Here is a 23,207-nt window from a genome sequence, read left to right as displayed (position 1 = left end):
ATTGAGATTCTGCCAAAAGCACTGACAGAATCCCACCTTATCCTGGAATTAGATGTACCTTACTTCTAACTGAAATATAATGTGCAATATCAGTGGAACTTTCATTCCTATGAATTATAACTGGAAAGTCATGATGGAAGGTGATCTCCAGAGGCTTCGGGAAGAAGCCATTGTCTATAACAAAAGGTACGGGATTACAGTTGTCCTATTTAGATAACAATCAAACAAATCGACTACAATATCTTACTGTACATTGTGAATTCAAAACTCTGAGCTGAGGTTCTTATGGTTTAACAAAATGAATTAAGGTTTGGCAGGATTGTTATTTCGGTATCCTCTCCCTCTGTTCATTAATGCTTAGGTTGGTCTTGCTCTGTGAATTATCAGGTGACACTGAAATAAGAGAGAACCTGGGTACTGTGATTTGCAGGTCTATTTCTATGGCAAGACTCATTATTCAGAATTGGCTACATAAATGATGTAAATATTTGTATCTGTTGTGATGTTGCAAAAAGCTGTGACATAACTGGTATTTAATGCAGCTGCAGAGCTAGGTCAGTACGTACTGTTGATAAAGTAAAATTAAAGGATGAAGCAAATCCCTGCAGCATTTACTGTCCCTTGATATAATCACAGGTGGCTGGCAGTTGTTATTGCTGTGAGCAGAGAGGAGCAGACGACTGGCAGGGCTACAGAACGCTTCCAATGCTGATAAAGCCCAGTGTTTGTTCCAAGCCAAATACACTGACATTTGGAAGCAGAGTGACTCATAGGACATTCTGATACCAGAACTAGAACATTATAAACAGAAGAGACCTCCCACAAACACCACCGACCAAAATAACTACTAGAGGAACCAGGTCATCATGAGTTTTTGGGAGGCTGTCCAATCAAAAAGAAATATAAGGGGACAACTAAGGAAGCAACTAAAGCCCCTCCCAGTATAAGGAGAAATTGTCAATACACGTTTTTAGGGTGCCTTTCTTATTATTTCAATCATGCCATCAACTTCAGACAAATACTGCAGCTGCTTTTCAATTTGTCAGAATTTGCCTGCTGAATGCTTACAAATGCAATTGCTGAAGATACTGTATGATGGACAATATATATTTCTCATAATAACACCTTCTCTTTGAAGAAAATTCTTGTACAACACTAAATAATGTTGAATAACACATAATTATTGCATTTGCATACACATCCCAATGCAATAGGAAACTTGCCCATCAAGATCTGGTGATGGAGATCAAATGTAATTTACAAGCCACTACCAATTACAAAATTTGGGCTGGCCTAATATTTTAAGTGGGAAAAAGGTAAAATTAAAGTTTGTCTTAGTGAAAGTGAAACAACTGTGTGTGTAAATAGTACACACATTATTACTCCTGAGTAAAACTGCATCAGCAGAATGTCAGCATGGCACTAAAGCATCATTTCACAACGCTGGAAAAAGGTGGGGGTTACAACTTGGATAACTACCCATAACCCAATATTAAGGGTCTGTGCTAACAATAAACTGCATTTTAGGGGTTGGAAATCCTAAGCTGTTTAGCTCTGGTGATGTGTACATTAGGCATAAAGGACATGACACCACTGGGAAGATGGGATCCTCCTCATTATTGGAACTCCTGGTTGGAACCCACAAATATGAGCTTAGACAACAAAGTGCACAAACCCCAATACTCAGCAGCAGTACAACAATCTTTCAATAACAAAATTTATTTGCTGGCTATTTTAATTACATCCATACAAATGTAGTGATTGGAAAGGAGTTTTTCTTCCTCTTTGGCCTCCATCTTTTGGCCGAGGTGGATGCAACTGGGGAACTTGGTGTCAACAAGGCCCAGTAAAGAGTTCTTCCCTAGAGGGGCAACCCTTCAAGAGAAAATCTGGGAACAGGCATGGACCACAGTAGTAAATAGGGATCCAGCTTAGTATTTTACTCCCTGAACTATTTTTGCTGGAGGGGATTTTCCCAAAATTTCAATTGGACTTCCTTTGAGTATATTAGCATCCAGGACAACAGTTACCTAGCAAGCAACTCCACAGTGGTGTCACATCTGCTCTACCTGTGACTGTATCTGACAATAATAATATTACCTCATGGATTTATAGGGGTATCTCTGGGCCTTCAGTCACCTTGAGATGGCCTTTCAGATGCCTTGGCTGCCCCCTTTCTGATGGTCAGAGCCGGGTGAGAGGGGCCATATTCCTAATTCAGAGCCCAACTGCTCTCTCTGCACTAGAAGAGCTTTAATTATCATTTAAAAATCTGAATTTTGGCTCTTGAAGTTACCAGGAGTGGCTTTTTGCCACCATCTGAGGCGAGTATTAACCCTGTGGTGTGGTTTCAATAAAACCCATTTTGTTTTATTTGCAAGAACCTTTGTTTATACACAGCAGCAGAAAGGTAAAGGTGCACAACACCTTCTTCCATCCACCTCCACTTAGCAAGGCCTGATCTGGAGTCCAGGGTGACCCATGTTCTACACTAGCTGGACAAGACAGTTTTAAGCCAACACAGGGTTACAACTACATTATGGGGACTGCAGGAAACCTGAGGAAAAATGATGAAAGGTCTCATCAAAGTGTCACATTATTGTTCTTCTCATATACTGTTGGGTTGATAAATGGCATAAGCTAAATGTCAAAATGTATCAGCCTTAATGATGAAAACTGTTAATAGGCACACGCAAACTGTGTAAATCTTTAGTGATGTATCCCATGCTTTAGTATGTATGGCTTGGCTGGTGTTAGGAAACTTGCACAGATTCCATGCAGGATGGTGTTACCTTTGACCTTGGGGATTGTGACTCTTGTCTGGATGTGAATTTAGTTAAAGAAGAGGAGAACGGAGACACAGTAGGACGTGAACATATAGATTCAGATGGAAGGATGCGGACAGCGTGAAATGGATGGCTGGAAGAAAGCTGCAAAGGAAAGGGGGCAGAAAACCTTTGTTTTCTAAGACATTTAAAAAAGACAGTTGTTAAATACATGTCAAATTAGCAGTCACAATGAGCTTTACTATACTACTGGTGGAGCAGCTTGTGTAATGTTAAGCCCTGCACATTATAAACCATTATCTAATACTCCAAATCATAATGCCTGAAACATTTATACTAATGTATAGAATCACAAGCTTAATCATAAAAACCATGTTTTTTTTTATTAAAAAACCCCCCTGTATTTACTGTATGTCCCCATTGTGATTATCTTAGAATAGCAAAATCAAATGTTGAAATCTTTATTTCTTCTTAATTTGGTAATGAATCCTTCATTTTGCCAAGTCTTTGCACCGTGTAGTACCCACTAGGTTGCAAATGTATCTAGGCAATGACTGCAGTGTAATGCTACCTAGACTGAAGGTGCGCTATGATTTCCATTAAGTATGGCAGGGAAAAGATGGAGGAATAATGGGAACATAAAAAGGCTAAAAAATTATTTCAGATAAGTAACTATTACTTATTTTAAATGATGTATTTATATGTAAAACTTAGGCCTCATTTTATTTGGTATAGGAAAAAAAACCACATTATTTGTCACAAATAGCAAAGACCAATAGGGATCTGAATCTAGTCATAAAATGTACCAGAGTCACAGAGTCCAGAGAATATCTAATGTTATAACAGGATGCCATTTTACCATTGTAAGGCATTTTGTAGACACATTATTTGGCCATAAATGCATGTACTACAAAAGCACAACAAAATTGTGTGTAATACATAAAGTGCAAGACACGACAGCCGCTAGGACAGATATACAATGTAGGCGCACATGGACATCTGAGCACTTATTACTGCTATTCTAGGGGTTTCCTCATCTCTTTTTGATACATGAAACTGCACAGAAGACGCACACAGAGTAATGTGATCTTTATACCTCTGTATTAGAACTGGATGGACATTCCTCATGACCTGCAATAGGATGCGTTATGCTTTTTACTGGAGCTTTTAAGTTTTCGCTAGTCCCATCTTCCTCTATGTGGAGAATTAGAAGTTGCTCTGCGTGAGGCTCACACCTATAAAACCCTGAATCTTGACTTTTCATCTGACCCCCTTCGATGATTGACAGCAGCTCCTCACAGATTTCCTCTTCCTGGTCGTCCACCAATGGTAGGTTTTTGGGTGACAGAGCGTTTGTAGTGGACTCTATGTGGATTGGGTCGACAGCTACCAGCTCTGATGCATTAGAAGTGTCTGAAACGGTCGCAGTGGCTTGTTTGCCACAATGCAGTCCTTGTATATCTGACTGTGCAACAAAAGTCTCTTCTTTTAGGCATTTATCACTACTAGTCAAAGGCTTTATAGGGATTTCAATCTGCTGAACTATGGGACTGGAAACATCAGGAAAAAGTGGAGGTACAGGAAGGTGAAAACTCAAATTGGTCTTTGGTGATGTTATGGGAACAAAATGTCCTTCTTTAACTCGGGAAGTAAAATTATTTGAACTAAATGGTTCCGACTGGATTACAGTTAATGGCAAAGAGCTGGGCTTTTCTGCATCGGAAAGAAATTGGTCAGGAAAAGGTGGTAGGGTCGGGGCAGGTGTAGTTGATGGTGAAAAGCCAACAGTCAAATTTAACCATTCGCTGGTGACAGCATCTAATTTCCCCTTACTATTGTCTGTACAGGAAGCTGAGTCAGGCCTTAGAGTAAGAGGTGGAGTACGGAGCTTCTTAGTTGCAGCCGACTTCAGAGATAAGGAAAAAAATTTAAGAAACATAGCAGAAAAAAATATAACTATACTGAATGTCAGAGAAAACAAAAGCATTTCATTTTACAGGTACGCATGCTGAAATAATAATAATCATAGCACATTGAATCAGGTAATGCAGGAGTGCAATGCAGAAACCCCAGCTGAATGAGCCTTTACAACCAAGTCATTTTCTCTCTAAGCTCTTCTTCACTTGATCAATCAATGCTAATACAGGTTACAGTATGGGGGGCATTTCACACCGTGCTATTGAATAAACTCACAAACCTCCAGATATTAAAAACTACTACTCCCATCCAGGCCTGGACTGGGAGTCAATATAGGCCCTGTCATTCCAAGTACATAGAGGCCCCAACAGCCTCCTACCAGCCCAAACAGACCCCTACCAGCCCACTATATGGTAACTTTCTATGGAGCCGTACAGCAGCCCCTCTGGCATTTGCCAGAACCCACAGATTGCCAGTCCGGGCCTGCTCCCATCATCCCCTGCTGGTAGGTCACGAAAGCAGGACAGTTTTAAGTCTGACGTGACATTATCTATATAAAAATAGCTGCTCACAATTCACCCCCAAACATAGTTGTGCCCTGATGACAGATAAAGTGCAGACAGTGTCTATTTCTAGCAAAGTGACAGCCTAGTGTTCATGAAGACTTACAGAAATCTTTTTCTAGCCATGGCAGGTGACTGCGGTACCAGATAGGGCTTGTGTTTACACATGAACCATGGCTTCCTATTTACTAAGCTAGTGGGAGTCTGACATATTTGCATACTTTCTTTTTGTGCCCAACAGTGCTCATTTTAACTGCAGTTTTAACATTTTTAAAAGGCCAAACATGTTTGCCTGATATCATAATGGGTATTCCCTGCTGTCCAGCACATTCACACATTCCCTGCTCATGCACATAGGCGCAGAATAAACTGCTGCTCTACTTCCAGGGCTCATTGAGAAAGTACAGGTATGGGATCTGTTATCAGGAAACCCGTTATCCAGAATGCTCCGAATTACAGAAAGGCCATCACCCATGGGGCCGATTTACTAAAGGGCGAAGTATAATAATAAAGCAATACCTTGTAATTGATCCAAACTAAGATATAATTAATCCTTATTGGAAGCAAAACCAGCCTATTGGGTTCATTTAATGTTTACATGACCTCTTAGCAGATTTACGATACAAAGATCCAAATTACAGAAAGATCTGTTATCTGGAAAACCCCTGGTCCAAGCATTCTGGATCAAAGATCCCATACCTGTATTTTTGACTTTTAAAAGTCCCTCTATAGCGACCCCCTGAGATTCTTTATAAATAACTGGTACATGCACAGCCTTGGGTATCTGAAATTAAGCTACCAAGTCTGTTGGCAAAATTTGTGACATAGGTACTGTACTTTGGGTATGAAAAGAAGATCTATGTATGTGGAATGAATAATTCTATAAATAACAATAGTCCCTCCCTTGGGTGGCTTATCCTGACATAACTAAGAGGTGATTGTCATGAGCATATTCCCCTGTATTGGAGATAAACCCAGCTCAATAGGACCACAATTCTGTGTTTTTTATGTTAAATTGTGTACTTTAGGTAAAAAAAAAAAAAGACCATAGATGGTTCTCATGTATGTGACGACTTACAAAATCATGCCTACATGTTAAGTATCAGTTAAATACATATTTATCATATTCATCAATGAATTAGATTCACATGTGCATAAAATATAGCCCATCAGGTATATTCTAGATTTCCTTAAGAAAGTCCCAAATCAACCAGTTCTGACCAAATGATACCCACAACATCCATTTATTATCAATAATCAGAACATATAATAGTATGCCAGCCATGTCAGCTATACAAAGGTCATACTCTTGTAGCATGACAATAACTGCAGACCTGGTGCACTGAGTCATATTCAAACCAAAGTTGGCCAACTCTTCCAGGAAAGGCCTTAGTATAGTTAAGGTATAGAGATGCAGAAAAGTCCATTTACCTGGAAAACCTCAGATCCCAATCATTCCAGATAATATATCTCATAACTGTATTAATGCCAGTAGCCTTGTTTTTTTGTATTTTCCAACTTATTAGTACAAGGACAGTTCCCAAACTGCTGCTGCAATAAGTCCCTGCTCCAACAGGCGCCATCTATAAAGCACAAGTTCATGATCCCTGTTTTAGTGCATACCCCTTTGCTGTTCCTTTTTGTATAGCTGCACATGTGATTATTTATCTCTATGACAATACAACATATACAGCTGTTCCAAATGCAAAAAGCATATTATCTCATTAAACTATAGAGCCAACAGCAAATCACAAATTAGGGTTTGATTATCATTGATTGTTCCAAAAGCCGCTAGTAACGGGAGCAATGGCAGCAGCCAAGATGGTGACTGGAAGCTTAGACAAAAGATCTGTTAATACCTGAACAAATGTCTATCACTGTAAGCTTACACATTTGTACACTTAACCAATAATAATATTTAACCAATAATACAAGATTCCTTACTGTGGCTGGACTTGAATTGTGTATCCTGTCGCTTGAAGTGCTCTGAGGTACTGGACAATGGGGTGGATCCCCTGCACTTTTGGACAAAGCCTTTTTTATGATCTCCACATAGGCCACAGGGAAGATCCCTTGTCTGTCAGTTCCCAGAATTTTACCTTCATACCAGTTTTGGTCAACTTTCTTAAGAAGCAAAACTCTATCACCCTGGAAAAAAAGAGGACATTTGCAGGTTGCAGCTGTTCTGAACCAATATTGCATGGAGCAGTGCTAAGGAAATATGATAACTATGGTAATTCTTCATGGTTTGGATCTAGAGATGCTGGGAGATATATTTTAGCACCAGCTGTAAAGCCAACAGCTGGTGACTGCCCCATTAATATTCAGCTACCATTTCTCTTATTAGCAGAGCAGCTACTAAAGTTAATTTACTTATTTAAGGCAACGTATACAGTATACATGAGCAATAAGAGCAGTGGATAAAATTACCTTTTTGAGTGAAAGCTCCACGTTTGTGTCAGCAGTAAAACTGTATTTGGCCACTGCCTCTCCAATCTCTCGTGCCTGTGCTGGAGGTGGGGGGCGCACTGGCTGAGATTTTTCTGTCAGGGTCATTTTCTACAACAGAATGATTAAGAGAAATATATCATTAAATGTGAATGTGTGACCGTCATAAAATATATGGGAAGAAAGGACTACAAACCTCAACATATGACATGGGAAATATCCCTATTCTCCCATGGTGTTCCCCTTCATACCAGTTCTTGTCTATTTTCCTAAGAATATAGACTGTATCTCCTTTACTGAAGGACAGTTCTCTGCAAAGGAAAATAAGGTGCAAACATCTCATATGCTGGAAAAGCTCAATTAAATGAAAAATTAGTTTAAATTGGGGGCATTTACTAATGAATTAGGACTCTCTAATTACCATTAACGGAACCCATATGGTCCTGTTAAACATTTCCTGTTAAAAATGTTTTTAAAATGGGTTTAAAATTTGGATACATATTATCAAAGGGCATTGTCGAACTGGGATGCCAGGGGCCCACTTTTCAAACTATTATTCCTCCTCTACTCACTTAACCTCTTTATTTTCCAAGTCTTTTATATCTACTTACTATACTCTATTGTTCCATTATTAAGCATCTTTTTTGCTAAAAAGAAATAGGGAATGACCATGAAATAGGCCAAATGGTTAAAAGCAAGAGGGCCCACTGACACCTAGGCCCACCGGGAGTTTTCCTGGTATCCCGGTGGGCCAGTCCAACACTATCAAAGGGATAAGTAATTGTATCATTATGGACGGCTCATCAAAGTTTAGCCCAGCAGAGGTCACTGTGAGATCAAGAAAGTGATGATTATCTCTCTGTATGCCTATGATTAAGGGACTGTTTCCCGAAACGCATAAGGCGATGCTGTTACCCTAATGTTGCAATAAACTTCTTCAAACTTAACCAGAGTGTCGTGTGAACTGCTTATTTGGACATTTACTAATGATATGCAAATCTGCATCAGTGCAATAACCCATGGCAACCAAACAAAATGTTTGTTTTTATTGATCATCCTGTAGAAAGTTAATCAATCACTGGTTGATATGGGTTATTGGCCAGGTACAAATGTGCCCAGTGCTAATAAAGCATTTTTTCTATATATGGTGGCTATACAGAAAATATATCCCTGGGCAGGGACCTGCACATTTATTAAGTGGACATGTCAAGCTCAGTGGCATTGCTTAGTATGGAATATATGAATATAGAACCTAAGATTCTTTTTTCCCAGAACAAATAATACATGGAGCATAAATGTTATTATCTAAAGGTACTGGCACACAAATGTTAATCTCTAACGGTAATGTCACACAAACCACCTCTGCTTATTCTGACCATCAGAAATACCCATATTAGGAGCAAAATTATAGCACTAATTCCCCCACCCCAACCACAGTAGAACTTACTTTGGAGTCTGTGCTTTGAAGTCATACACAGCTCGAGCAGGCTTGCCATAGAAAACAAAAGACATGTACTGCAATTAGTATTACATGGATAATTCTCAATTACAATAACTGAAACACAAGCAGTCACTGAAGTACTCAAGTATTTCGACAAATTGCTCTTGTTGATAGACTCATGGCTTTTTTGGCCTTTTTGTCTACTGTAAACCCACTTGTTTGGGGACCTTGCCAGATTATGGGATGTTTAATAGGTATGGCCATCTTGAATCAGCATAGGTCCATTTTAGGGTTGTGACACACAGGCAGATTCCGGGAGATTGCCTTTACGTGTCTTCCCGTCCACTATAATGAAAAGTCGCCTGCGCTAAAGCACACGCGTCGCTTAGTTTTTTGAATTCGCCCGAAGTTTCCTTGTGAGGCGACTTCGGAAAACAAATCGACGCGTATGCTTTAGTGCAGGCGACTTTTCATTATAGCGGACGGGAAGACACACAAAGGCAGTTCGGGGAGATTGTCGCCCAGACGAAGAGGCGATTAGTCGCCAGGCGACTAAATCTCCCCGAATCTGCCCATGTGTCACAAGCCTAAATGGAACAATGATTCAATTGGATTTTATGTTATATTTAATGCGCATGCACTGTGCTCCAAATAATAGAAACAACCTTTTCTGGAAAACCCTAGGTTCCAGCTCTCGATAAAAGATCCTATAAATAAATTGCATTTTGTCAGGTGCCTTATATAGATCTTGTGATTTTGTTCTGAATTTGTGGTTTACTCCTAGTAGCAGAGGTGGATAACCATAAGAACAATCTAGGGCCTATAGTGCTGCTAGGAGCCCTGCTCTCTCAAAATGGGGCATGAGAAGTGTAGGGTAGTGGGTGAGGTGTGTAGGGTAGTGGGTGGGACACTGGCCAGAGCATAACATCAACCCACCCCTGTTTAGCAGTTCATTTTAAACAAGACAACTGTATTTTGCACATTGTGGATCACAAACCTCTCTCTCTTGGGCTCCCCTTCTTGCGGTGCTTCGGGTAACATTGGTGAAAGCAGAGGAATAGGTGCGGGGAGACTCTGAATCAGCTGCAAAATGAAAAAAGTATATTCCAAATGAGTAAAGCACAACATCAGCTATGTAGATTTTCGCCTAATGGATGATGTCTAATTGGTGGAGATTTGTTTAACCTTCTTAAATGAAAAAAAAAAATATCTTTCAGAAAAATGGGCCTCAATTATTTTCAAAGAATGGCATCACTACAGAAGCTTCTGCCACAAAATAGCACTGCTGGTCGTCTTACTGCTGCACTGGCATTCACAGCATTCCTCAGAGGTGAATTCATTGCTGACTTTATTGGGAGCAAGGCAACAGCAGCTAAACAGCACCGGCTAATAAAGTATCCAGGAGATGTAATATAAACAGGAAGGCTATTACGCTGCTCTATTTATGGTATACCTTGCAAAGTGGAGTTATACAAAAGTGACACGTGTATACAGTGCAATTGCTGGAAGACATGCATGGAAAGGTAAAAAAACAGGAAAATGAGTACAATGGAAAAAAAACACTATATGAAACACAAGGATCAGTTTCAGGACCTGCAGTAGTACATTACATGTAAGGATAGCAAACGTTGCAAACTTATCAGCTTACAGTTGCCATTAATGGGGGAGGGGGGATAAACGTAAAGGAAACTGTTTTTGATATAAACATGCAACCAAACTGTAGTGAATACTTACTAACTCCTTTGCACAAACAGAATTTATTTTATTCTTATGAAGGTTGAGATGAAATGGTTTATTAAGTCTGCACTTTCAGTCTAACATTTCTAGCGACTCATCCATTTTGCTGGTCGGCAGTACAAATTGCATTTACTGGAACTGCAAATTTCTTACTCTACGCCAGTAAAGGTGGCCATACATGGGTAGATTTAAGCTGCTGATTCGGCAGCATCTCTGCCCATGTATGGGGCCCTCTGATAGGCCTTCCCAATCAATATCTGGCCAAAAATTGACCAGATCTCAATCTGATGACTACTTCGGCTCATTGATTTGGCCCTCACTGCAACTTTTCATATCTCCTTCATTTTAATGCAATCGTTTGGCCCTGTATGTATAACCTGAAACAAATAAGAAACCCTAAAAATGAATGTGGCTAAAAATCCCATATTTTATATAATGCACTTATTGCACCAGCCTAAAGTTTCAGCTTGTCAATAGCAGCAATGATCCAGAACTTCAAACTTGTCACAGGGGGTCACCATCTTGGAAAGTGTCTGAGACACTCACATGCTCAGTGGGCTCTGAGCAGCTGTTGAGAAGCTAAGCTTAGGGGTCGTCACAAATTATCAAGCAGAAAATGAGGTTGGTCTGTAATATAAACTGATGCTGCAGGGCTAAATATTAAATTCTGATGCTAATTGCACCTGTTTCTATGCTGCCATGTAGTAATTATCTGTATTAATTACTAATCAGCCATATATTGTGACATTTCTATTCTATGTGTCCTGTATATTGTGAGTGGGTCACTAAGCTCAGTAAACGACAGCAGCACAGAGCATGTGCAGTGAATCAGCAGAAAAGAACATGGGGAGCTACTGGGGCATCTTTGGAGACGCAGATCTTTTCTGCTAAAGGGCTATGGTTGCCTTGGGCTGGTACAGAATCACAAAATATCATGTACGACATTTCTAGCTACTTCTTTAGTTAATCTTTACTTCTCCTTTAAGTCCACTTTGGGGAATATATATGACCAGTCACACAAAGGGCCAGAGTAAATGGGATTTTGCCCCAGATCCAAGGGCAACTAAACCTGGGCAAATAGATCTGCTGTTTTGGGGAGTTCATCAAGTAAGTAAATTGTTGCCCGATTTGGAACCCATGTGCTGGGCTGAATAAGGCTATCCCAAGTGTTTGGCCCCTGGACCAATGATCCTACGAAAAGCCTAGGCCCATGTATGGCCACCTTAACAGCTTGAGTGTGTTTGTTGCTCCATGGAAGAGAAGATTTCCCGTGGATGACAAAGCACCCCATTGGTCTGTGCCTTTAATATTTGCACAGGTCACTGCGTCTCAGGCATTTTTATAAACTTAAAAGTCTATTTTAAGTGAAATAAAACAAAAGCTCCTATTCATATTTAGAAGTGCAAATATAAACAAAGAGAATTAGAATTTCACAGAATAATATTAAGTCTAATTAAATAAACAAAATAACCTACTATTACCTATTTGATGATATTAGATGTCATCTAAACTTTGATGATATTAGATGCCATCCTTAGTAGGTATCATGGTGAGCACTGGACTACTCTGTGAATCCTCACTACTCTCACCCCAGCTTAAATTCAGGCTTTCTTACATAAAGGCACAATAAAGCATTCATTATGGATGATGGAGTTGATGGATGTCATCTAGGCTTGATTCAAGATATTAACTAATATAACGCCATTGGAACAACAGCACCACTGGATGGTCAGTTCTGCCAGTACATTTCAGAAGAAGAAGAGGAAACTCTTGTGATGTTGCCCTGCTTAGGAAATACCAGAGAAAGGTCAGATAATTTTGGCCACTAATGGATTTAGTAAGACCAACACTGGTACAACCCAAATGTTGCTGTATAACTACAATGTAAAACATTGAATGCACTGAATGTTTATAAAATAGAAAAAGGAATAGCAGCAAATGTATTCTTGCAAATGCATCTCTACCCACTGTCCTGCTTTTAACATGGTGAAAAACAGAAGGTGATTTTTTTTTAATGAAATGAGTCAAGGTGGAAATCCCATGCACACAGTATATAAACAGATGAGAGCACCTTGAAAACAGAAAGAATTTTCTTGGGCATTGTTGTTAGTAGCATCCATGCCCTGATAGGCCAAACTGTCAGGAGGGGATTCACAATCATTTCGGAACACTGGGTAATGAATAGCACCGTCTTGAGACAGCGGAGTTGAAAGAGGAAAAGCTTTAAGGGACGAGTTCCTTTCAGGGACATCTGGAAGGAGCTCACTAATGAGTCTGTGCAGGATGCTGTTATCAGGCAAGCTGCCTCGTCTCTTCTCTGCTTTAATTTGGTCACAAATGTCCTGGAGAGCAGAATCCAGTGCTTCAAACACAGAAGCTTTACATCTTGTTTTCTCGGTTTGTCGTTTTGGAGTTGCGCTCTTTTTCCTACGAAAAGGCACTGGGCTGACTAGGAATGCAATTTTGGAAAGACCTGAATCTAATTCATGTTTCCTTGGAGACTCGATTTTCTCCTGTTTAGCCCTTTCATGTTTTAGCATGGTGGTGAAGCGTGTGTACGATGCCGGGCATCTTCCTTTGCAAGAACTAAGGAGGTGCCGATGATGGTGGTGGTGGTGATGGTGGTGGTGGTGATGATGTCCAGACCCGTAAAAGCTTTCAGAAGATGTGAACGAGTAGTGGTCAAAATCACTTTCACTGCAAAAGGAGGAGCCCTCAATCTGGATAAAGTCACTCAGGTCTGAAACAACAGCATCAGGGTCACTGTCAGAGAAGTCCATATTTGACCTGGGTATCTGATCACTTGTTACTTCAATATGTACCGGCACAAGGCTTTTGGTTTTGCCATTGTGCTGTACCTGAGAAACATGCCTTTCTTGGCTTTCTTCGTCTAGCAGAGATTCGATAGAGAACCTTCGTTTTGGGCAAGAACTATTAGTAGAAATGTCTAAGCTGACTGCCGAAAACATTTCATCCCCTAAATTTGGCATAGATTTGGATTTTTTAATCAGCTGTTCAAACTCTGATATCCTAGTTGGAACCATATCTCTGGGCACCTCTTCTGAATCGGCCCTCCACTCTGAATATAAGCCATTTTGTTGTTCCTGTTCATACTGTAATATCCGAGATTTCACTGAACAGATCACTTCTGAACTCAACAGATCTTTGCGATTGATACGATGCATTTTTTTGTAGAGTTTTAGGAAACCAGGCGTGTCATGAGCAGATCTGTGACGAACCCTGGGTTGGTTCGAAGCACAGGAATTACCCCAGGCCAAAGGAATAGTCTGTGGAGATTTCTCATCACACAGTAGGGAACCCATGCTCTCTGATTTGGTCTGGGTATTGCAAAAAATACTGTGGTCCTCTGCCAACAAATCATCGCAGCTCCTTGACTTTATTTTTGGTGATGCGGATTCCTCAGTACTACTCCACACTTCAGCATTCTGACGGGTCATCTGCCAGCCATTCTTAAAGTTTATAGGCCGTGCCTTATCATTGGGTACCACTAAATGATGACTGTAGCTGCCACAGTAATCTAACCCATTGGAGCCATTTTGTTTGGAAACTGAGTACGTAAATAGGGGTGGATACATTCTGCTAACATCACCTTCATAATCCATAAAGCAGCATGACAAGAGAAAGACAGTATCAGAGATTAACATACTCAGAAAGACAGAGAGAGGGTTAGTCATAGAATAAAACAGCAAAGACAAAGTATTGCAGCCAAAAGAAGACAGGTAACATTTCCAGATGTTTGTTACTATGAATACTACAATGTCTAGTTCCTAAAAGAAAGATCAGGGGTGTGCAACCTGCAACTCACCAGTATAAAGCAATGCCTGGGGGCTGCAAATTGGCCACCTCTACTTTGAAAGGTCCCATTTCTGACATCTCCAGAGTAAAGTCATCAGTTAGTAATTTAGAGAAAGCAACATGGAAGTACAGGTATGGGACCCATTATCCATAATGCTCCTGACCTGGGGTTTTCCAGATAATGGATCTTTCTGTAATTTGGAACCTCATACCTAAAGTCAACTAGAAAATCATGTAAACATAAAATAAACCCAATAGGCTGGTTTTGCTTCCAATAAGGATTAATTGTATCTTAGTTTGGATCAAGTACAAGATACTGTGTTTTTATTACAGAGAAAAGGAAATCATTTTTAAGAATTTGGATTATTTGGATAATACAGAGTCTATGTGAGATGGCCTTCCTATAATTTGGAGCTTTCTTGTTAAGGGGTTTCTGGATAACGGATCCTATATCTATATATGCATGCTGAGTGTATTTAAACACATATGATAACACCTGCATCTCATATGGAATTACAACATAGAAGCTATTGTTGTTCTACTTATTGAAGACATGCATACAAGGAAGCGACTGTACATGTTCACTGAAAGTCATTACAGCCTCTCAAATAGTCACATAATAAAGTAAAAACAGCTTCAGAAAATCTCTTAGTGCACTTAATATAAATATCACTGAAAGAAAGAATAAAGCAGCATATACTTGCTTCATTCTTTATGGGAAATTGTATTTTTAGCATTAAGCATTTACAAGTGCATCTGTTACATATGGGAGCCGCAGTGGTAATTTTATTGTTGTTATCCCATATTCTTACTGGCGGGTTTAATGAGTGCATAAACATGGACGTGCACAACAGGATATAAACCCCTGCTGGGGCACAAGCCTGCTCGACAAATGAGAGAGATCACTCTATTAAATATTCAACTCAGCCTGGTCTGCAAGTGTTCTTCAATACGAACAATGAGAATTAAATAGATTGTTCATAAGTATTTCTGCTGCCATGTGGCCAAAGCAGTTACTAAGCTACAGCACCAATCATCCTTCGCTAGCGAGTTAGTGATACTTTATCAAAGAATTGGACTTCATTCTCCATAAGCGTGCACCACTGTTATTGCAAATTGTGTATAGTAAAGAATACATATAGCTGGAAAGAGCAGAGAGCTGTTTAGTCATGTAGTGCAAAGTAATGAAGTGAAGACATCAAGCCTCATGATATAAGCTAAGAAAAAGGCAAAGAAAACTGGGTTGGATATTCTAATATTATGTGAGCAGGCATCAAAAACAAGTACCGCCTAATAAAGAATATATGCTTGTTCAAACACACATATATATATATATATATATATATATATATATATATATATATATATATATATATATATATATATATATAGAACACATCTTGAATGTTATAGAGCTGCAAGGAACATGTTTGCTCTATTAATGCAGCTATTGTGATGCCTTCTTCAATGGATTCACAAAATGCAAGTCTAGCACTGGGGCATTTGCAGGATACTCTTACCCCTATATTAAACAAAGCACTGAACTGCAATGCCATGTCAACTTTTGATCAAACAGAACAATTGTAGCTGTAATTCTAGGAAGATAAAGATAGATAATAGTGTGTATTTTGTGTTTTAATGGGGGTTATTAAACAAAACAAAATACAAATATCCTGAGAAGACCAACACTTGAGACGCAAAAGAATAAACCCCAGAGGCTAAAGTTATCATTGTGAGCATGTGTGCTTGTTGTGATATGATATAAAGAAAACTTGTGACTTGCTCCTGTTACCTCCTGGTATTTTTCTCTTTGTCAAGAAGCTATTCCCAATGAAAACCCACTGGGCAGTGTTGTCCAATGACTGGTTATTTATTGCTTCTATCACAATATATCTACGATATAGAATTAAAAGGGTTCTTCTCCTTTGAGTTAACTTTTAGTATGACATAGGGAGGTATATCCAATTGGTTTTCATTTTTTTATTATTTGTGGTTCTTGAGTTATTTATGTTTTTTATTCAGCAGCTCTCCAGTTTGCAACTTTAGCAATCTGGTTGGCAGGGTCTAAATTATCCTAGCAACCATGCACTGATTTGAATAAGACTGGAATATGAATAGGAGAGGGCCTAAATAGGAAAATACGTAATAAAAAGTAGCAGTGACATTTGCATTTAGAAGAAGACGGCAAATAAATAAAAAACAAATAATGAAACCCAAGTGAGAAGTGGCTTAAAATTGGTCACTCTATAACATGCTAAAAGTTAACTTAAAAATGAACCACCCCTTCACATTTCAAAGGGGTTATTCAGCTTCAAACACCTAGTTGTTTCAGATAGTTTACCAGAAATAATGACTTTTTCCAATTACTTTCTATTTTCTATGTTTGACCGTTTTTCTAATAATGAAGTGTAAAGTGTAATTTTTCACCTTCTAAAGCAGCTCTGGGAGGGGGGTCGCTGACCCTGTAAACTGTTCTAAATTGATACATTTAGTTGATACATTTCTTATATTTGTCCCTGCTGAGCAGAATCCCTAAATTTCATTAAAGGCAGCTGTTAGAATTGATACTACAATAGTTGCTAATAGTCCAGAGATGCTGCTGAGAAATTTATCAACTAATGTAGCAAATTGTAAGAGTTCAGAATCTGCACCTGATTTACTGAGCTGCCAGACTGAAACACCACAGACAGGACACAAACTTTAAACTTAGATTTAAAAAAAAAAACAATAAAAAATAAATAATGCAAAGTAATTGAAAAAAAGTCTTTATTTCTGGTGAATAATCTGAAAACAATTGAACTGAAAAAAGTGTTTGGAAGGTGCCTCCTAAAACATATAAAAGGCGACATTAAGAACGGTTTTCCTTTAATACATGAAATTAGCAAGTATTCCTCTTGTTTTCTTAGAGGTTCTTAAAATAAATTGTGATGTAACACGCTGAATTGCTCATCAGATATCTATAAGTGGTTAAAGTGGACCTGTCACCCAGACACAAAAATCTGTATAATAAAAGTCCTTTTCAAATTGAACATGAAATCCAATTTCTATTTTTTATTAAAGCATTCATAGCTGTTGTAAGCTCATTTAAAAATCTCAGCTGTCAATCAAATATTGTCTGCCCCTCCTCTATGCCCTGGGCATAGAGGTGGGGCAGGCAATTACTTTCACTTTCCATTCAGCGCTTTCTAGATGTCACTGCTCTCTACATATTCCCCCGTTCTCTTTACTATTTAATTGTGTAGCCAGGGCATGGGGATGGACATTGGGTCCCCCATTCTGGTGCACAATCAAGATTCTGAGATGATACAAGACTTTTCTTAATAACAGTGTCCACAAAATGTCTGCTGCCTGCTTGCTATAATTATGAATTCCCAGACTGAAGGAAACAAGATTCAAATCATTTATATAGTGTAATTAAAGTTCATTTTGCTTGACTAATGTGATAAAATAGGATTTTGAATAATTTTTTTGGGTGACAGGTCCCCTTTAAGGCAGCTAGTCGCTTTCCTAGATATTGTATTTAGATGTACCAGTAGATGGCACTGTAACATTGAATTAAAGCAATCACCTTGTTCAGCTCAGAGGATAGTGGTGTCTGCAACAAGCTGCCTTTCATGGATGTAAATTTCTTACCTTTTGCCCTTGAGGGAGAAGAAGGAGAAGAGTTGATGTAAGGTTTTCTTGGGGTAGTGTTTTTGCTCTGGGTGTCCATGCGGCTTAGGGTATTTCTGTTTGCATTCTGGTCGCTGTGGGATCTCTGGTGGTTGACACTGGGCTCAGACTTCCTTCTCTTCCTGTAGTCGCTTGCTGAACTTAAAAATGAATTATGAATTATTAATTAAACTGAATATTGGCTGATAATTCCAGTAGTAAGGTTAATGCCAACATGATGCCACAGCTCTGCTGTTATTACACAGTTTATTGGTTTAGTATGGTGGGCCCCCGTGGGGAAAATCACAATAAAAAGCCTCAGTCTATAAAATAAGTGTGAGGCGGTAGTGTTACGTGGGCACAATATTAAGCCAATTTATCTTCAGCACTGACAGTTCTTTCAGTCTAACAATACAATAGCTAGCATAAATATAATTCCCTTTTCCTCAGGTAGATGGCTTAAGGCTTACCATTTTTATTAAATCTGGCTCTTTTGCATTGGAATGCCCTGTAATTAGTTCAGCAATATGTCCGTTAATGTACTTTACCTGTACAAATGGATCATTTTAATAAAGAATAAAGTATGATGCCCCCTCCATCACAGACTATTGATTTTTACAAATATAGGGCACTGACTGTAGGAGATTTCTTGTGCTCCCAAATGGTATCATCTGATGTTTCACTTGATACAACTCATTTGCTCTTAATAGATCATTTCCAGTCCCAGGCTGGAATCAGAGGACTCAAATGAGAGACTCAAGGGTAACCCAGATGGTTATGTCCCCATGGGGAGACAAGTAGATGAAAGTATAAAAGCCATATTATATTGTATAACAATTGCTAGCTATTTCCAGTTTATATTCATCGGTTATGTCCAGCTTAAAGCCCTGCATTTGCTGTTGGACTGCAACTTACAGTTTCAAACGGAATAAAGTATTACCCTAGCAGGAACATGGAAGAAAGCTGCTGGTTGGGGGTTAAATGCTAATACATAATAAATATAAAAAAATATTATAATTTGTACTGTGAAGCTTTGGGCTGAAGAGGATTAAGCCCTGAAATGTAGGGTTGCATTGGTACAGGGAGACTCTGTTTTTAAGCAGCCAATAAATATAAAAAATAATAAATATAAAAAATAACAAGTGTGTACTGTGAAGCTTTGGGCTGAAAAGGATTCTTAAGCCCTGGAATGTAGGGTTGCATTGGTACAGGGAGACTCTGTTTTTAGGCAGCCAATAAATATAAAAAAAAATAAATATAAAAAATAACAAGTGTGTACTGTGAAGCTTTAGTCTGAAGAGGATTCTTAAGCCCTGGAATGTAGGGTTGCATTGGTACAGGGAGACTCTGTTTTTAGGCAGCCAATAAATATAAAAAAAAATAAATATAAAAAATAACAAGTGTGTACTGTGAAGCTTTAGTCTGAAGAGGATTCTTAAGCCCTGGAATGTAGGTTTGCATTGGTACAGGGAGTCTCTGTTCTTAGGCAGACAATATTAAAGCCTAAGGTTTGAGAGAACATTACAGAGGCAAATTAATTGTTACCTTGGAAATTACAAGAATGCTCCTGGGATAGATTTAACTACACAAGAAAACTAATTTTCATGTGTTAGCTAAGCAAATCCCGACTGTAGTCTATGGGGATATAAATTAAGAGACAACATTTTCTCATGCAACTCAAAATACCCCCTTGTTAAAGGGCCAGTGACATTAGGAAATGAAAGTATTTACATATACAGCTTCATTATAAAATGAAACAGGTACAGGTGATTGAGTGTGCTACATATAAGAGGAACTTGTGCCTGTTCCATTGGTTGGTGCAAACTGTGCTCTGACCTGTGCACTGGATTAAAATCAATCTTGAGACACAAAGTACATGTAGTATCGGCACAAGAAAGCCATGTACTTATCACCAGCCTTTGACATGTAGCAGGTACAGGTTTTCTCTGCTACTAGCATTCTTTGGCACCTCTGTCCTGCATGTACTGAATGATACAGAAAGTTGGTTTGTGCCAATACATACCCCAGCTTGCCCACGGGCTTCCCATATATTTTATAAATCTATAAATGGGTATTTCTAGTCAAATTATTTTTTCATTCTTGGTGTTACTGCTCCTATTATATCATGTCATTTCATGTTGCCATTGATGTGAGTTAAGACTGAAATTGTAGTCTTTGCATTCACTCAAGGGCCAAAGTTGACTGCAGGTGTGAATGTGGTGATAGAGGGTATACAGGGTATCAGATCTAGCCATTTGCAATTAAACGTCTCCGAGAAATGAAAAGTGCATCATCTGTTACCTGGAAGGTCTCTCTATTCCTTTCTCTATTGAAGGCTGGTACAATGAGGTCTAAAAAACAAAATTAATAATATATACATAAGATAAAAATATAATGATTTAATGTGTGTTGTACCAAATTCTGAATCCTAGGAATTTCCCACATAATTTCAGTTAATATAAAGAGAATGGAATCATTCATTAATATCAGTCTCAAGAGATGATGTGAAGTAAATGACAGTCAATATAAAGTTATCTACATATTCCATTATTTCTTTGTAACTGAACCACTATGCTCAGATTTAACATTTTCTGTGCCCAATAACAATGTTGTTTATGTGTGAAGGAATACAGAATCTTTGTGCTTGATTGCTCCAGCACGTCAGACCCACGTACAGTGCTTTATGTCAGATCTATAGCTTTGTGTGTGTACTACTTGTGTGTACTACTACTAATAGATTTGACAAATATTCAGGATGGTACACAGTAAATTGTCTTCATAGAGCATCCATTGTATTCACTTTCCTGATAACATGGGCAAAGGCAGAATATATATTTCAGTCAGCTTTAGTACTCATCCTGAAGGCCTGTGTTGACCTCTCTATCCCTGATCCTTATGTTGTCCTCAGTGGAGCTTCTGGCTGCTTAAATATCTGCCCTAAGCCTGACTCTTAGAGTGAGCTATTATAAGAAGTAGTCCTCACACTAGCAAGCCTTACCTACATTGAAGTATTTTCTCCTACTGAGAAAGGTTTCATCAGACTCCACTTCCTCTATTATAGTAATATCACAATCAGAAATGACTAATCGCCAGAGGAAAAGGTCCCCAACACTTGGGGTAGGTGACCTGTTTCACAAACATATTGATATTAGACATCAACCAGTTCATCAAGACTGCAGTCTGCCATCACTTTCAATGTCTCCCGTTAAAGAAAGAAGTCATTGGCCAAGCAGGAAGTGCCAGTGTCCACCACCTCTCATCCAATCAGGATTAGTATGATTTGACCCTACTCATACATAAGGAAAACGGACATGAATTGATTGTTTTTAATGTAAGGTATCATTAGGAGTTCAGATTATCATAAAATCATAATGTTGTAGAAAGAAGTCAGTAGACCATTCTGAAAAGTCCGTAAGTTTTGAATCATTTTTTTCGGGCACTCATTATGGCAGAGGACATGCACAAACCACTCAGGAACTTTAATGAAGGGTAGAGATGCCAGCCAGAAGCTCAATAATTGACAGTACTATTCTTTGTCTAATAAACAGCTTTATTAAGCAGTTCATTCCTCTCTGAGAATGTGTGGATGATCACTGCTAACAGATATGGAATGCTGTTCTTAAATAGTTTGTACTTGTTAAGTGGAATCCATCATCAGGTGACAACAACCTTTTTTAAACCCAAGGCTTTACTTGCTGCCAAGATCACAGCTCGAATTAGACACAATTTGCAGCTCATACTGACCATAATGTGTATCATATTTTCCACATCTTTGTTCTAAAAATGGGTAAAATGTTTTATTACAATCCAATGGATAAAGATACTGAGCACTGTGTATACACTGTATGTGTGGTAAAAGTAGCTCTCTCCAGAAGATGACAGATACAGTTTAAGTTCACTTTTAGCCACGGGCAGGGATTTGTGGTTGCTGTTACTTAGAGAACCAACATGCATTCTACCAGGTTATTCATCTTCAAAAAACTAGGGCCAGAACTAGGGGGCAGACAGCAGAGACACCTACCTATGGAGCAACTAAACATTAAATAAATGTTTGAATGGACAATAAATGTATAATGCACAACTTGCCTATAGGACAAAAACAAACTTATACCTAACCAGCCATAAGACATAGATAATGGCTTCTTTGTGACATTGTGGTTTTTAAGCATTGCTGCTACTAACTTCTCTAGCTATCTAAAATAAGACAAATGATGGCATTTTTGTGACCTTGTTGTTTGGGCAACCTTGCTGACCATTCAATTTTGGCCCATTTACCGTACATGGTTTCCTGTACCACACACAGTGAATATATGATATATATTTGCAGATTCAGTTAGGACAAATCTATACGAAGGATAAGTAAATACCAATCTTGGAAGTAGTAGTCATCAACCTTAATTCATTACAATGCAGCACAATTGACACATAGACAAATAGATTGTGTACTATTGCACTTAGAATGTATAATTTCTTGTCTGGCAGTCATGAATTGTCCCTTGTAGGCATCCTCGGTCAAATGTATTTGGTGAACTGATTTGTACATATCATATGTAACCCATTTACTTCTATGTCTTCTCTATTACCGTACCCCCAATTCCATGGTCTCTCCTCCTCTAATCCAGCATCTCTCCTCCACTACTCCTTTCCCCTCACACATTCCTGTAGTTTCATTCCTTACACAGGAGCAGGACATTTAGATTGCTCAATAGGACTCCAAAAGGAATGGAAGGTTTTTTCTCAGATCGTGGTTCCATATCTGCCCTGTGATCTCAACCACTATAGAACAAGGTATATTTCTAATAGAAACAGTCCAAGATTCCAGAATGCCAAGTACTCATGCTCTTATTT

The 23,207-nt window shown here is 38.8% G+C and overlaps 1 protein-coding gene across 9 annotated transcripts in view; it reads right to left on the bottom strand.

Moving 5' to 3' along the window:
- Positions 1 to 23,207, bottom strand: part of LOC108698663 (sorbin and SH3 domain-containing protein 2) — a 164,802-nt gene that overhangs the window by 9,621 nt on the left and 131,974 nt on the right. For 4 of the 9 annotated variants that reach the window (XM_041589049.1, XM_041589048.1, XM_018230372.2 and 1 more), the window contains 7 exons: positions 20,661 to 20,710; positions 18,342 to 18,520; positions 10,153 to 10,238; positions 9,162 to 9,202; positions 7,911 to 8,025; positions 7,697 to 7,825; positions 7,211 to 7,414 (listed from right to left, as the gene is read on the bottom strand). In XM_041589049.1, the coding sequence (XP_041444983.1) occupies positions 7,211 to 7,414; positions 7,697 to 7,825; positions 7,911 to 8,025; positions 9,162 to 9,202; positions 10,153 to 10,238; positions 18,342 to 18,520; positions 20,661 to 20,710 (804 nt within the window). Of the gene's footprint in view, positions 1 to 3,882; positions 4,693 to 7,210; positions 7,415 to 7,696; positions 7,826 to 7,910; positions 8,026 to 9,161; positions 9,203 to 10,152; positions 10,239 to 12,963; positions 14,503 to 18,341; positions 18,521 to 20,660; positions 20,711 to 23,207 lie in introns of all 9 variants that reach the window. The other 5 variants (XM_041589047.1, XM_041589052.1, XM_041589051.1 and 2 more) reach the window with 2 other exon arrangements.

The sequence above is a fragment of the Xenopus laevis genome, chromosome 1L, assembly GCF_017654675.1.
Source record: "Xenopus laevis strain J_2021 chromosome 1L, Xenopus_laevis_v10.1, whole genome shotgun sequence".
Taxonomy (NCBI): domain Eukaryota; kingdom Metazoa; phylum Chordata; class Amphibia; order Anura; family Pipidae; genus Xenopus; species Xenopus laevis.
The sequence above is the reverse complement of the archived record's forward strand: the minus strand, read 5'-3'. Positions and strand labels throughout refer to the sequence as shown.